At 39.4% G+C, this 14,434-nt stretch overlaps 2 protein-coding genes across 2 annotated transcripts; both read left to right on the top strand.

The window, feature by feature from the left end:
- The first annotated feature begins 7,072 nt into the window (after positions 1 to 7,072).
- On the top strand, positions 7,073 to 8,874 carry LOC131967755 (uncharacterized). Its single transcript, XM_059328695.1, has 7 exons — positions 7,073 to 7,564; positions 7,658 to 7,720; positions 7,838 to 7,900; positions 8,169 to 8,237; positions 8,471 to 8,566; positions 8,674 to 8,758; positions 8,834 to 8,874. Exons 1-7 carry the CDS (start codon positions 7,073 to 7,075, stop codon positions 8,872 to 8,874), a joined length of 909 nt encoding a protein of 302 aa, XP_059184678.1.
- Positions 8,203 to 13,743, top strand: LOC131967766 (uncharacterized). Its single transcript, XM_059328709.1, has 9 exons — positions 8,203 to 8,266; positions 8,471 to 8,566; positions 8,674 to 8,758; positions 8,834 to 8,934; positions 9,078 to 9,250; positions 9,341 to 9,589; positions 9,673 to 9,861; positions 9,949 to 10,080; positions 10,521 to 13,743. Exons 5-9 carry the CDS (start codon positions 9,191 to 9,193, stop codon positions 10,581 to 10,583), a joined length of 693 nt encoding a protein of 230 aa, XP_059184692.1. The 5' UTR covers positions 8,203 to 8,266; positions 8,471 to 8,566; positions 8,674 to 8,758; positions 8,834 to 8,934; positions 9,078 to 9,190; the 3' UTR covers positions 10,584 to 13,743.
- The last annotated feature ends 691 nt before the right edge of the window (positions 13,744 to 14,434 follow it).

Below are 14,434 nucleotides of genomic sequence, written 5' to 3'. Positions count from 1 at the left end.
ACTTTTTGTTGCTGTGGCAGCTAGCTCTTGGGCTAGTTACTGAGGGTAGTGGTGAATTTAATCAGCAACTAAAAAATAAAAAATATATTTATCATGGCGGACCTGGAACTACATTCATTGACAGCGTTTGAGAGAGTGTCACCTTGTCGGCTGGCTGTTTAGTGTGTGTGTCCTTACTTAAGTCCAAATTGGGGATTTTCATCCGCTCACACACCAGTTGATTGGGGACACCATTGCCATTGAGGACGAAAACCACGGTTCCCAATTAGATTTCATTGCAGTTGCATTCAGCATGCTCCAATATGGGTTTCTGTCTGAAAATCTCCATAGTCCCCAAAACTTGTTTTTGTCAGATATTTTGTGTGTGTGTGTGGTCCTGACTCCACTCCCCCCACCAATCTGTGTATGACTCTATGTTCCCCCTAGTGGAAGTGTGTGGAACTGCCCACGACCCCAAAAGTAGGTTACACGATAATAAAATCATAGAAGGGAAATATGAACCTGGAAGCCTACATAGTAAATGATAACTTAGCAAACAATAACTTAACAAAAAATAAAGTCTGACTGTGAAATTAATATTCATAAGGATTTATCTAGTTCTATCCATAGCTAGAAATGTAGCTGGCACTGCAGTAGCATGCATATACCAGTGCTACATGCTACATGCTATCTGCTGAAGTGATGTGGATTTGTCTAGGGCTTTTTTAACTTTAAATAAACTTAACTTGCTTAAAGTTAAGTACAATTGTGAGACACTCAGTCAATTTTGTGACACCTAATTCCTTTTTACAAACTTTCAAGTTGCACTAACTTGAAGACCGTGTTGGCATTATTAGCCAAGTCTATGTGCACTCTAATGCATTGCAAGCTCTTGGAAGCACATAGCTACCATTACTGAGCCTACTTCTCCAAACCCTACTGTAGAAGTTGTCTGTTGTCAACATGAGTCAATGATCACACAGAATGTACATAACTGCATCTAATCCGTGTCTTCAGTAACTGGCAAGTGCAATACAGAACCCAAGGGAAAGTTAACTAGACCTCTGTGCATTCTGACTGGATGAGAGTACACAGTACGGTGGCTCATGACAGTCAAACAGTGAGAGTAAAAACAATGCTGAATGTCGTTCTCTGAAGTGTATCAGTTCCTGTGTATCCAGCTGGTTTATCTTGCTTTAAGAGCATTTATATGCATAACAGTAATGCATTCATGTTCAGGAAATTTTGTCCATGCAAATAGAGCTATTCTTGTTATGTTTAACAGTGATATGGATCTACTGCTGTTAAAGTACTAGACATTTATTGTGGTTTTTATTTTTTTATTATTTCAGACTGCTATTATCAGTGTGTAACAATACTGAATATCAAGCTGGCACAATACAGAATTCAGTACACCATCTTCATCCCCCCTTCATTCTGTCCTGGCCGACACACCATCTTGGGTAGGCACTGGTTCGTGATGGAGGGGTAGTGCAACTAAACAAAACCTCCCCAATATTAAAGTTATTCTAAGTCTTGTTACGCGGTTTCTAAGCTAGTCACGTACAACAAACATCTCCTCACGATCCACTGGCTGTCTGTCCTCTGAATATACTGTGAAAAACCTTGGTCTCTGTGAACAGCCCAGGCTCCAAAACATTGTGGTCCAGGCTGCACCAACCAGCCAATCACTGACAAGAAGGATTGGGAGTTTGCATGCATGCACATGAAGGAGGGTTGGGGGAGTAGAGTAGACGAGAAAAGTTAGCTAGAGGACTGTCTTTTTTGATATGGCTGACACAGGACCAAAAAGGAGACATTCAGATGCTCATCTGGCCAAGAACAGGGAAAAGAAGAAGGAACAAGCCAAGTCTGTATTTAAATGTTCTAACCCTTATGCGCATTCATGTCAGGGAGTACGAGAGGGGGAGAGGTGGAGATGGGGAGGGGCAAGCTAGCTCCATTTTGTTCGATACCATTTTTCAACGTCAACAGAAGTGACATCAACCAACCGTGCTTAGAGTACCTTTAAGCTTCTGACTTTTTTGTGACTGATTTAATTTTTTTTTTGGTCATTTGTTATGCTCTGTTGTGTTTGCCTATTCCTGACATGATGATGAATTAAACTTGATCCATAGAGTTCCCTGCCTGCCATTTCCTGCATTGGTTTCAACCTCCTTGCTCTCAGTGTGACATCTTACCTATGTTAATTTCATTATTATGTTGCTGTTAAAAACATAGCATTGGGGTGTCCTGGTGGCTCACACCGGTAGAGCGCTTACCATGTAGGCTGAGTCCTTGCTGCGGCGGAGCTGGGTTCGAATCCGGCCTGAGCTCCCTTTGCTGCGTGTCTTCCCCTCTATCACCCCCCTTTTTATCTCTGTCGGTATGAACCACCAATGGAACAAACCATGTTGATAGCTTGCTATTGCTAGTTAGTCTACATAGATCTTCTTTAGACCCACGTGCCCCCAAACAACCATTTTAAAATAGTTTAAAAAGGCGTATGCAGCCTTTTGTTGATACAAAAATGATTAGAGTTAATTAACTTACTGACGTTCCTGCTTTATCAAAAATAAACATCATTTTAGGTGTGGATTTTGGTCAGTAGTATTTAGTTTGAGGGAACAAAAACAAAGACAAACACTGTATAATGACTGACAACAACAGAGCCTTGAACTCTGAGTATAGAACTAATAATGTATGTCTAAATGTGAAGAACTTGGTAGCTGCAGTATCTGCAGTATCTTAATGTGAAACAGATCACTAAGGTTTGGAATAAATCATAATAACCTTCTTCACAAAACCAATATCAGGATATATTTCCCCATTATTTAGAGTCACATGGATCCAAATGTTCTGGGATAGAGGTATTATGTTTTCATACCATGCATCCTTCATTTTTGTCTTTCCTAAGCAGACTTAATCTATTCTATTCATCTATTATATGTATTAACTCCATTTTCTGAACAGCAGTAAAAGCTTACGGTATGGTGACAAAGTTGATCTTTTGTTGTCTTTTTTGTTATAATGTAATCTTGATTTAACCAAAGGTGAATGGAAGTGAAACAATTTTTTCTTGACTTCTATATTACAAATCAAGCCGACTGCTTTAATCACTGTTCTAATAAACTACTGATAACATAGGCCCTAATTATCAATATGCTACATGCTATACAGGGTAGGATACAGCACTGCTGGATGAGTTTCAGTATTCTGAAAATTGTAAACAATACTGCATACTGGGTGAGCAGTATTTGTGAGTGTAGTTGAACTTAATACTACTACTACTACTACTACTACTACTACTAATAATAATAATGTTTATTATTATTATTATTATTATATCTTTATAGCTATTTTCTAAAAGGTCTGTACTCTTGTGACTTATACAATAAATAATAGTCACCACTGACTAAAGAGTAAAACACTCATATAATGCACCATTCAATCCACACACGACTACAAAAATAAGATTAACACCGCCTCCAATAAGCAAAACTACATTGTAAAGTCCGCCCCCGCCCCCCCCCCCCCCCCCCCCCTCCCCCACTTCCGAAAGGTAGCACGTGCGTGTCTTCCCGGCAGGTCTGCGCATGTGCCATGGTCAGTGTTACAGACTGCCAGCAGGATGCCACGAGGAGGAACATTTTAAGGTAAGCAAAACGTTTTATTGAAACAACAGGGTTTTGTGCAGTGTGCCAACATCCAGCCGTTTAATGACTGACATCCGTAAAAAAATAAATAAAAAAAAGTGCTGCTTCCTAGTTTCTGTTGAATTGGTGCAGATGACCGGACATTTAAGCTCGAGCGCTAATGGCCGTAACACCTGCTGTTAGCTAACTAATGCTAACTAGTGGGAGCTTGTGGTTTAGCAGTTAGATTACCTGTCACTGCAGCATGCAAGTTAAGGCCAAAGAGTTTTGTCGCCATTTGTATTAAAGATCCTGGTCCTGACAGTTAAAGGTAATGCAGCATGTCATAGCTGCATTAGCTATGCAGGCTAATTGTGAAGTGAGCTAGCAGAGTGAGTCACGGACACAGGTGCACTACTTAGTTTGGAGAGAAAAAAAGCGCACAGATTAGCGCCAGTCTTGGTGAGCCTTATTCTGTGAATGTTATTACAGTTTGTGATTAAAAAAAAATTAATTATACAGTCTTTCGAGGAGGGGATGCGTTATTGAATTTTGAGTAGATTTTGCTGATTGCAGTGATAAGAATGATCCGCTATTTAACGTTATTTGTTGAAGGGTCTTGAACTAAGCTTTTCAATCAGGTGTGGTTTAAACTTTGCTACAAGCCAATGTGTTTAGTGTATTGTAATGAAAACACATTGTTCCAATTATTTAATTGAAATTGTGTTCCAGGACTGTACATTGTCAGATTTTAAAGGGGATCTATAAATAACTTTAATATATCCATCTTGTGTGTATAATATAAATAAGCAATGTGTTTGATAGAAAAGGGTTAATACTTTGCTTGTTTCAACTCAGCTAATGTGGTGAGTGTTTTAGCTAGCTTTAGCTAATGCTAATAGGCCTAATAAACCTAATTAGTCGAAATGCCGTTACTGTTTTTTAATGTATATCTCTCTGAAACAAAGGCAGTATGTACAATTTAGAATTAAAAAAAAAGCAGCTGAATTAGCTCAACAGGCCCATGTGGCTACTTTTTGTTGCTGTGGCAGCTAGCTCTTGGGCTAGTTACTGAGGGTGGTGGTGAATTTAATCAGCAACTAAAAAATAAAAAATATATTTATCATGGCGGACCTGGAACTACATTCACTGACAGCGTTTGAGAGAGTGAGAGACGACGTCAGTGTCACCTTGTCGGCTGGCTGTTAGTGTGTGTGCGTGTGTGTGTGTGTGTGTGAGAGAGTGTGTGTGTGTGTGTGTGTGTGTGTGTGAGTGAGTGAGTGAGTGTGAGTGTGTGTGTGTGTGAGTCAGACGGAACACACCTGAAATAGACACACAGCGCTGATGTCGCGGACATCGTTAAACTTCTCACTCTGAATAAAAACCTAGCGTTGTGTTGTGTGACAGCAGATAGAGGAGCAGGTATTTATTAAAGTTAGAGAGGAGGAGGAGGAGGAGGAGCGAGGAGAGCCGAGGGAGGGAGGTGAGGGAGGGATTAGAGGAGAGAGGCTGCTGATTGAGAAAGGTATAAACTATCTAGTAGTTGACTTCTGGATAGTGGAATAAAGATTACTGTGGTATTATCATACTGTCAGATCTTGATACCATGATATGTTTTACAATACTGCAATAAATATCATGGGCTTGTTATTGAGGTATTGTGATATTTTGATATTGTTCCAACCCTAGTAGAGCACAAAGAGCAGAACAATAGGGGACGATACAGTTAATCTACAGTAACATTGAACGTGTGTGAAGAAATAGAGCATTTTCTCAATCAATATTTTTACGTCGTGTACTGTTGACTTTTAAAAAAAAACAAGACAAATTACAAATGATACAAATGTATGCTTGCAAAATGGTGGCTGGTAAAAACATTGAGTGACTGGTAGAACATCATATTTGTTGAATAATCAAATCGTAGCACCCTGAATCGTAACTGAATCAAATGGTGAGGTGCCTTTAGCCTGGTACACACATTCATCTCATTCAACAGATGTTTTATATGTGTGAGAGCCCACACATGAAGATAAAAACAGCTTTGATTGAACAGTTTGGATCATATTGTGTGTGGTGTGCTCCGATATTCCAGATACACCACACACAAAGATCTGTCTCATGACACACTAGATTCTTGTGCCAGAAAGCACAAGAATCTAAAAAGTAGCATCCATGCAAAAATCCTTTAAAAATAATTATTTAATAGATAAAATGAAAACTTGTACTGGACTGCACTATTTTGAGAATTGCTCATCTAATTTAGTAATAAAACTAAAGTTTAAATCAGTCTATATGTATAAATTATTTCAGATCTGAAGCCTGCATTGTACCATTGAATCCTCAACTAATGTGCATTATTATCATGCATTTTGGCATTTTAATGTGAAAACATGTTTATCATTTTATTTAATGACCTCACAAAGCTATTGTTATGATTATGAGGGAGTATTATGATAAAATGTTTCAAGTACTTCATAAATATTTTTTTTAACGATTATCCATCATATTCTTCATACTTTTGCCAATATGGCCCTGAAGTTGGCCATTGTTTAATTCTAAATGATGTTTAAAAAACATATTCTCTTTAATGTTCATATAGTCTAGTCGTAATTTCTTGAACCCAGAAATGTTGAGTACCCTAAAGTTTTATTGCAGAAATGTCATCTATAGGCCTAATGGATGGAATTTAATTTGGTTTGCTAAAAGTTGCACTTTGGGAAATTTGCATAATTAGCATAATAAGACAATAAAGTAAAGACACCAAAGGTTAAGATGAGAAAAAAAATGTATTGCATGTTTTTTGTATTTTAATGTTTACATATGCAAATGAGGCCATAACTCATCAAATATACGCTCATTTGCATACAGACAAAATCAGATCGTTTGATAAAGTCATGCTCAAAATATTTTTTCCAAGAGTAAACATGTATACTTGGGGTCTGAGTTGAGTCTGAGGTGGTGAAAACCTTTAGGGAACCTGGTCAGGAGGCAGTGTTGACCTATGGACGCACAGATTAAGAGATGAAGTGCCCCATATACAGCATGCACACACACACAAGAACTATATACAAGAACTATATACTATATGCAAAATAACTATATACAGCATGCACTAGTACACAAATGCACAATAGCTAAAATAAACAAGAATTATATACTACTGTTGACTTATGTAGCTCTCTGTCTATTACAAAGTTATAACTGTTGACTTATGTAGCTCTCTGTCTATTACAAAGTTATAACTGTTGACTTATGTAGCTCTCTGTCTATTACAAAGTTATAACTGTTGACTTATGTAGCTCTCTGTCTATTACAAAGTTATAACTGTTGACTTACAACATCACTCTATCTATTACACGTTATGAATGTGAAAAGTGCATTTTGAGTGGAAATGCAGAATTTTAAAGAGGCAGTTCTAAGGTGCAAATCACTGATTTTATTTATTTTTTTCCTTTAAGATGAAGACGAAAAATGAAGGAGAGTGCCCCATCTGCGACCGGGCCTTCAAGGGTGTGGCCAAACACCTGAGAACCTGGCACAAGGTGGAGAATATGCAGGAGAGGGCCATCCTAAACCAGATGGCCACAGGCAGGGTCAACCTGGGCTCAGGACCCTGCCCTGTTCCAGGCTGCCTCTCCAGGTTTTGTCCCCAGCTGGAGAGGCACATCATGAGCCACAGGTCCCACCTCACAGCTGCACGCCTCCAGAGGGTTCTGGAGGCTGCCAAGAGGCGTGCGGCTGTAAAACGACTGAGGGACCTGAGGGCCACCAACCCCAACCCGCCCCTGAAGTCCACCCTGGACGTGGAGGAGGAGGAGAGGGAGGAGGAGGACGGTCCTCCTGGAGAAACTCCTCTCTGCCAGCTGGCTTCCTGCCAGAGCCTCAGGAGGAGAGTTCAGGAGCTGGAGAAGGAGGTGGAGGAGCTCCGGGCCTCCAATGCAGCCCTCCGTGTAAGTGAATTTCAAATACATTGGATACAATGCTGTGATCAAATGTAAGTCATCATAAATTAACACTTTTTCTTCTTGCAATCAAATCCTCAGGCGGCAGCAGGTGAGGGCCCCAGCGGCCTCCAGAGGCCAGTGGCCCCTCAGACAACGCTGCAGGTTAGCGTCTATCAGGGTGGAGCATGTTTTGCTGATATGAAACAAAAACAGCTGGTGTTGTAATCACTATTGATGTGAAACGTGTTCTCTAGTTATCTGTTCACTGTGTGTATCCAGGCAACTGAAAGCTGCAGCAGTGAGGCCGAGGAGGAGGAGGACGCTGCACCTCCTGCTAAAGTGGTTAGATTATACTAGAATTATAAATTATGTTTGGTTTGTTTTTCAGTGCTGACACATTTAATGCAAACATGCTCTATCATTCTCTCTTCATCATCAGGTTATCAGCAGTCCTGAGGAGGAGGAGGAGGAGCAGAGAGAGGAGGAGGAGGAGGAGGAGGAGAGAGAGGAGGAGAAGAAGGTAAGAAGAGAATAATTTCCCCAAAAGTTTGTGTCCCAGGTTTCCGTTCCTCTGTTCTGATGTGATTCTCTGGTCTTCCACACCCATCAGAGTCAGCAGCCCAAGAAGGAGGTGAAGCCACAGCCAGGAGGAGCTTGGCTGTGGCTTTCCAGGCTGAGAGTAAGGAGCAGGAGCAGCCAGACTCAGATGTGAGTCAAATCATTTATATCAGTGTATTACCTGGTAATTATGGCAGATTAACAGACATGTAGCATATCTTTGATTTGGCAGAATAATAAAATGTGATACGAAAGATTTCTTGAAATAATTTTTTGTCAAACCTACTAAAACACTGGTTCAATTCATTTACAAATTAACTGTTACAAGTGTTCCTTCCACATTGTCTGTTGCAGGAGGATGAAGAGGCTTTGAAGAGGGGCCTAGCTGAGATTGTCTCCAATCTCAGTGACGGAGACACCTCCGAGGACGAGGAGGACAGCAGCGAGGACGTGAGTTAGACTAGAGAGCGGAATTGTTGAATGAAGCTAAATTATATTTAATAACCAAGCTAAACAATACATTTTACACGTCTCTCCTGTGCTTTGCTCTGTTATAGGAGGACGCTACTAAGCTGGGACCCATTTTTGGAGGCCGGTCAAAGGCCTCCAAAATGAGGAAGCTGTCCTTCCCTCCCTCCATTGGTAAGAAACAACACATTTCCTGTGTGTGGAGGGTTGTTATGCTATGCTCATCACATCTTTGTTCTATCTGTACAGAGAAATACATGGAGGACTATAGAAGCAGCATCGGCTGGTGACCCGGGAAGCCCTGGCGACCTGCCAGTCCTTGGCCCGGGCCAACATCCCCGAGCTCCTGGGTAAACTCATCCTCATCCTTTGTTTCCCTATCCATCCCTCTGTCTCTCTCTCACACACACACACACACACACACACTGCTCTTTTCATTTACATCATTATGCAGATATAATGTAACCTCTCTATTTTTTCTCTCTCATTTCAGGCAACATTGAGAAAGCCCCTCTCCGGCACCCACCAACGAGATACCGGTTCTTCGGGTACCTCGGGGCCTACATAGCCTCAATATATGGCCACAGGACAGGAGTGCTGACCTGCATGAGGGTGAAGGAGGTGAAGGAGGCCCTGGGGGACGACAGCACGGGGTACCTCATCAATGTAAGCTAAAGTTCAGTGTAAAATATTGATTTGTTTTATGATTAAGGTTAAAACCATTCATTTTTTTTGCTGTTGTCTGTTCTATGTCAGGTCAGGGACCATAAAACACTGAGGAAGTTTGGCCTGGCCCAACTCTACCTTGATGGAGAAGAGTACGGGTGGTGTAAGCGGTGGCTTGACCTCAGGAGGAGGTGCGTGGCCACCAACCCGTACTTCTTCTCCTCCTTTGGGAAGGGCCAGGCCAAGGACATGGTGAGATATGTCCGGAGGGCCTGGGCAGAGATGGGACTGCTGGGGAGCCCTTCCCTCCTGGATGTTAGGAGCGCTGTGGCCACCTACGTGAGTATAACAACCTCCCTACAGAAAATGTCCATCTCGTCAATGTAATCAATACTGATACAATTTTCATCTTCTCTTTGTAGAACTTTGAGTCAAACAAGAAGGAGGACCGGGAGAAAGTGGCCTCCTTCATGTGCCACTCAGTGGCCACCCAGGAGCGCTTTTACGCTCTCCATAAGACGGTGGCCCTGGCTGGGAAAATGCTCCAGCTCTTTGTGATGTCCAGCCTGGAGGAGAAGGAGCTGGCAGCACCCCCGCCATCACCCCCACCAGTAGGTCCAAACCTTGTCATCACAACCACAACACAGTGAATGTTCAATTATTCATGGCCCTATGCATACCTGCTCTTGTTCTTACAGGTGTCTCCAAGGAAGAGCAGCGGCGAAAGCAGCCTAAAAATCACTGCCCGCCGCATTAGAAAGAGGCTCTTGAGCCCGGCCACAACGCCAGAAAGTAAACTGCGTATGAGGGCGAAGGTGGTGCTCTCGAAGGTGTGAGGAGGAGAGGGAGAGATGTTAGTGTAAATAGTTTAGTATGTAGTATTTAAGCATTTTATTTTTATTTATATATTAATGTAAATTGTAGTTGTTTGTGTTTAGAAAAAAAATTAGGATTAGTAGTTTAATTATTTTAATTGTTAATAGTTTAGTATTTAGGGTGTAAATAGTTATTTGTATTGTTTGTATTTAAAAAAAAAATTAGGATTAGTAGTTTAATTATTTTAATTGTTAATGGTTTAGTATTCAGGGTGTAAATAGTTGTTTGTATTGTTTGTAAAAAAAATAAAATAAAAATAGTTAACCTCCACATGGGTAGTGCCTTGACGTGGCGTGGAGGCTTACTGCCTGTGTGATCATAGAGCCTCTGGATATATATTTCAGAGGCTCTAACAGGCAAACCAAAGTACCCCAAAAATATATCTTCTTTACAGGAATCTGGCATGGATAGGAGAGTACCTCTCCTTGGTCTTCCTCAGGCAATGACACACTGGTAGCTGTGGGAAATAGCTGGCATAGATGCGCTCTGCTTGGTGCTCAGAGAAGGAGTGAGCTGCTCCAGTCTCTCTGCCACTTATATAGCCACGAGTCCTGTGCTGATTGGCTGTTAGAAAGACTCCCAAGTAAGTCACATTTGCAACTCACTTATATGTTATCTTTTTTTAGGTTAATCGTATTGTGATTTATTTAGGTCTGATATTTTTTTAAGTTAGTAATATTGTGTTTTAGTTATTTGTTGTTTTTAAGATAGAGGTATTATAATTTATTTGTCAAATTTATTTTTGAGTCAGTGGCATTAATAATTCTCTTATTTATTTAACTTATTTCCACCCTAAAAGCTGAAATTGTCTTTTTAATTAACTTATGATGTCCGAAATGAATTTTTTAATGTGTTTTTCCAAAAATGAATTGTTTTTTAATGTTATGTCAAACATGACTTATTTTAACGTTGTATTGTCCAAAATGAATTATTTTAATGAGTAGATGTAAAAATTGAATCATTTTTAATGTGTTGATGTCTCCCATGAATTGTTTTTTAACCCCATGTCGTCCAAAATGAATTATGTTGACTGGGTTGAATAGACAAATTACTTTTGATTGTAGATTATGACATAAATCTGATAGATAAATACTCGGGACCATATGGATATTATTAAAATATATTTAATAAAGGACCATAACAAATTGTTTTGTTAAATTAATCAACATGCAATTTAAGTTTAATTCGTGAGGCTAACAACCTTGCAATAAAACCAAAATGCATAAAAAAAGTTAAAAATTCATCCAATTTATGCAATTATGATCATTCATGAACATTCTCTAATGTTTGTTTGTTTGCCATGTTGTTATAATGCACATTGAATGAAAAATGTAAAACGGGTACATCAATACAATTACCCTGAAATCAACCACTATGGACTATGGCCATTACAGTTTGTTTTCTCCAAAATAATGATGAGAAATGACTTGTAATTATTTTGAAGTAATGTTTGTTTGACTTGTCAGGGTACAGTTCCAGTTCCTCTGCCTTTCTTTAGCCATCTTCATTATCTGCATTATCTCCGTTTCACAATAAGCTAAAGTGATATTGTGACCTTGAAGTCCCAGTTTGGGAGCTGACTTGACATTTGGGTCTGACTGGAGTTGTTGGTCTGACTGGGGAATCAGGGCCTACAGGAGGCTGTTAAATATTTCCAGTTGCCCTTTCCTGGCCTTACTCCTACCATGAGCCTCTCTCCACTTCTTTCTCTCTCTCACTACCATCTTTTTGTCTTTCTTTCTCCCTTTTTCCATGTCTTTTTTCCACTTCTGTCTCTCTTTTTCTAAGTACTCCTGTCTCCTCTGTTCATCAGCATCTCGCCTGGCACGGTAGAGCTTCTGCTTTTCAGCAGCACTCAATGTTGCTGAAGAACTCTGTCAAAATCAATTTAAAGATAGTCAATTACTCTATTGAAAACAACCTTAAAATGATTTGAAAACAGTTCAGTAAATATTGACTGAATAATTCCACCAATATTGTTGCAACTTGCCTAGACTAATACTAATGATAATATTTAAAACTAGATTTTGTTCAATTATATGTACAAATTAGATTTTACGATTGATAACAGTGATTGTCTCCTCTGAGTGAACTTAAAGAGATTCAACCCTGTTACTGTAGTTCAAGCCTGTTACTCTAATTACAGTAACAGGGTTGCAAATTGGTACTAATGTTGGCTGTTTAGCAGAAAAAAGATGCTAGCTATGGAATGTACTGTTCCTGTAAGGTTGAGAACAAACCTAGTTATTTAAAGGAACAAAGAAAACTGTGAAAATATGAGTAACAGGGTTGCATTGCTTAGAGGGACACACTCGACCAAGGCCAATGAAATATGAAGTGTTTTTACACTTACAAAATACATAAATCAACAAAATAATTTATAAAAAAAAGTAACCTTATTTTAACCACTTTATTTGACATGCATGTTGGCCATCAAGAGGGTGGGACAAGAGAAAAAGGCAATTTTAGGGGGTGTTTAGAGTAATTTTATATTTTAAATAATATTTTGGAACCAGTTTTTGTATAACTCTATTCATATTTTGTCTCATAATTATAATTTTCACCACAAATGCACGTTTTGGATTTTTATGCATGATTTATTTGAAAATTAATGGGTGGGACATAAAATGTCCTCCAATTCTGGAATGACCCACATATTTGCCATTTCCACCTCTTGTATTCAAATATCTATGCATGCTGTGGGGAATTACTAAGAAATGCTTAGACAGTCACGTTGTAAGTAGTCACGTTGTAAGTAAGCATTTCTTAGTAATAGACAGAGAGTTTCATAAGTCAACAGTTATAACTTATGAAACTCTGTCTATTACACAAGTTTTGACTTAAAATGCACTTTTCACATCTTCATTCATAACGTGTAATAGAGTGACGTTGTGAGTGGAAATGCAGAATTTTAAAGAGGCAGTTATCAGTTGCAAATCACTGATTTTATTTATTTTTTGCCCCATCTGCGACCGGGTCTTCAAGGGTGTGGCCAAACACCTGAGAACCTGGCACAAGGTGGAGAATGTGGCGGAGAGGGCCATTTTAAATCAGCTGGCCACAGGCAGGGTCAACCTGGGCTCAGGACCCTGCCCTGTTCCAGGCTGCCTCTCCAGGTTTTGTCCCCAGCTGGAGAGGCACATCATGAGCCACAGGTCCCACCTCACAGCTGCACGCCTCCAGAGGGTTCTGGAGGCTGCCAAGAGGCGTGTGGCTGTAAAACGACTGAGGGACCTGAGGGCCACCAACCCCAACCCGCCCCTGAAGTCCACCCTGGACGTGGAGGAGGAGGAGAGGGAGGAGGAGAAGACTGTTTATATAGTAGTGTAAATATTTGTTTGTTTTTCGGAAGAAAACCCCCCCCAAAAAAGGGATTTTATATACTAGTGTAAATATTTGTTTGAAGTTAGGATTAGGATTTTATAGAGTAGTGTAAATATTTTAATAGTTTAGTATTTAAGTATGTAGTATGTAAGCATTTTATTTATTTTATATAGTAGTGTAAATATTTGTTTGTTTTTCAGAAAAAAAAACCCCAAAATTAGGATTTTATTATATAGTAGTGTAAATATTTGTGTAGTTTAGTATTGATGTAAGCATGTTATTTTTTACATATATTAATGTAAATAGTTTTGTATTTCAAAAAATAAAAAATAAAATAAAAATGAACCTCCACATGGGTACTGCCTTGACGTGGCGTGGAGGCTTACTGCCTTTGTGATCATAGAGCCTCTGGATATATATTTCAGAGGCTCTAACAGGCAAACCAAAGTACCCCAAAAATATATCTTCTTTACAGGAATCTGGCATGGATAGGAGAGTACCTCTCCTTGGTCTTCCTCAGGCAATGACACACTGGTAGCTGTGGGAAATAGCTGGCATAGATGCGCTCTGCTTGGTGCTCAGAGAAGGAGTGAGCTGCTCCAGTCTCTCTGCCACTTATATAGCCACGAGTCCTGTGCTGATTGGCTGTTAGAAAGACTCCCAAGTAAGTCACATTTGCAACTCACTTATATGTTATCTTTTTTTAGGTTAATCGTATTGTGATTTATTTAGGTCTGATATTTTTTTAAGTTAGTAATATTGTGTTTTAGTTATTTGTTGTTTTTAAGATAGAGGTATTATAATTTATTTGTCAAATTTATTTTTGAGTCAGTGGCATTAATAATTCTCTTATTTATTTAACTTATTTCCACCCTAAAAGCTGAAATTGTCTTTTTAATTAACTTATGATGTCCGAAATGAATTTTTTAATGTGTTTTTCCAAAAATGAATTGTTTTTTAATGTTATGTCAAACATGACTTATT

This window comes from Centropristis striata, unplaced genomic scaffold, assembly GCF_030273125.1.
Source record: "Centropristis striata isolate RG_2023a ecotype Rhode Island unplaced genomic scaffold, C.striata_1.0 Scaffold_26, whole genome shotgun sequence".
Classification (NCBI taxonomy): Eukaryota; Metazoa; Chordata; class Actinopteri; order Perciformes; family Serranidae; genus Centropristis; species Centropristis striata.
Note: the sequence above shows the minus strand (reverse complement) of the source record. Positions and strands in the feature narration are given on the sequence as shown.

What these genes read in the sequence shown, in the direction of transcription:
- LOC131967755 (XM_059328695.1), top strand. Translation starts at nt 7,073, where the DNA reads ATGAAGACGAAAAATGAAGGAGAGTGCCCCATCTGCGACCGGGCCTTC. An exon ending in CCTCCAATGCAGCCCTCCGT is followed by an intron (nt 7,565 to 7,657) that starts GTAAGTGAATTT and finishes TCAAATCCTCAG; the next exon opens with GCGGCAGCAGGTGAGGGCCC. An exon ending in CTGCACCTCCTGCTAAAGTG is followed by an intron (nt 7,901 to 8,168) that starts GTTAGATTATAC and finishes CACACCCATCAG; the next exon opens with AGTCAGCAGCCCAAGAAGGA.
- LOC131967766 (XM_059328709.1), top strand. Translation starts at nt 9,191, where the DNA reads ATGAGGGTGAAGGAGGTGAAGGAGGCCCTGGGGGACGACAGCACGGGG. An exon ending in GCACGGGGTACCTCATCAAT is followed by an intron (nt 9,251 to 9,340) that starts GTAAGCTAAAGT and finishes GTTCTATGTCAG; the next exon opens with GTCAGGGACCATAAAACACT. An exon ending in GGAGCGCTGTGGCCACCTAC is followed by an intron (nt 9,590 to 9,672) that starts GTGAGTATAACA and finishes TTCTCTTTGTAG; the next exon opens with AACTTTGAGTCAAACAAGAA.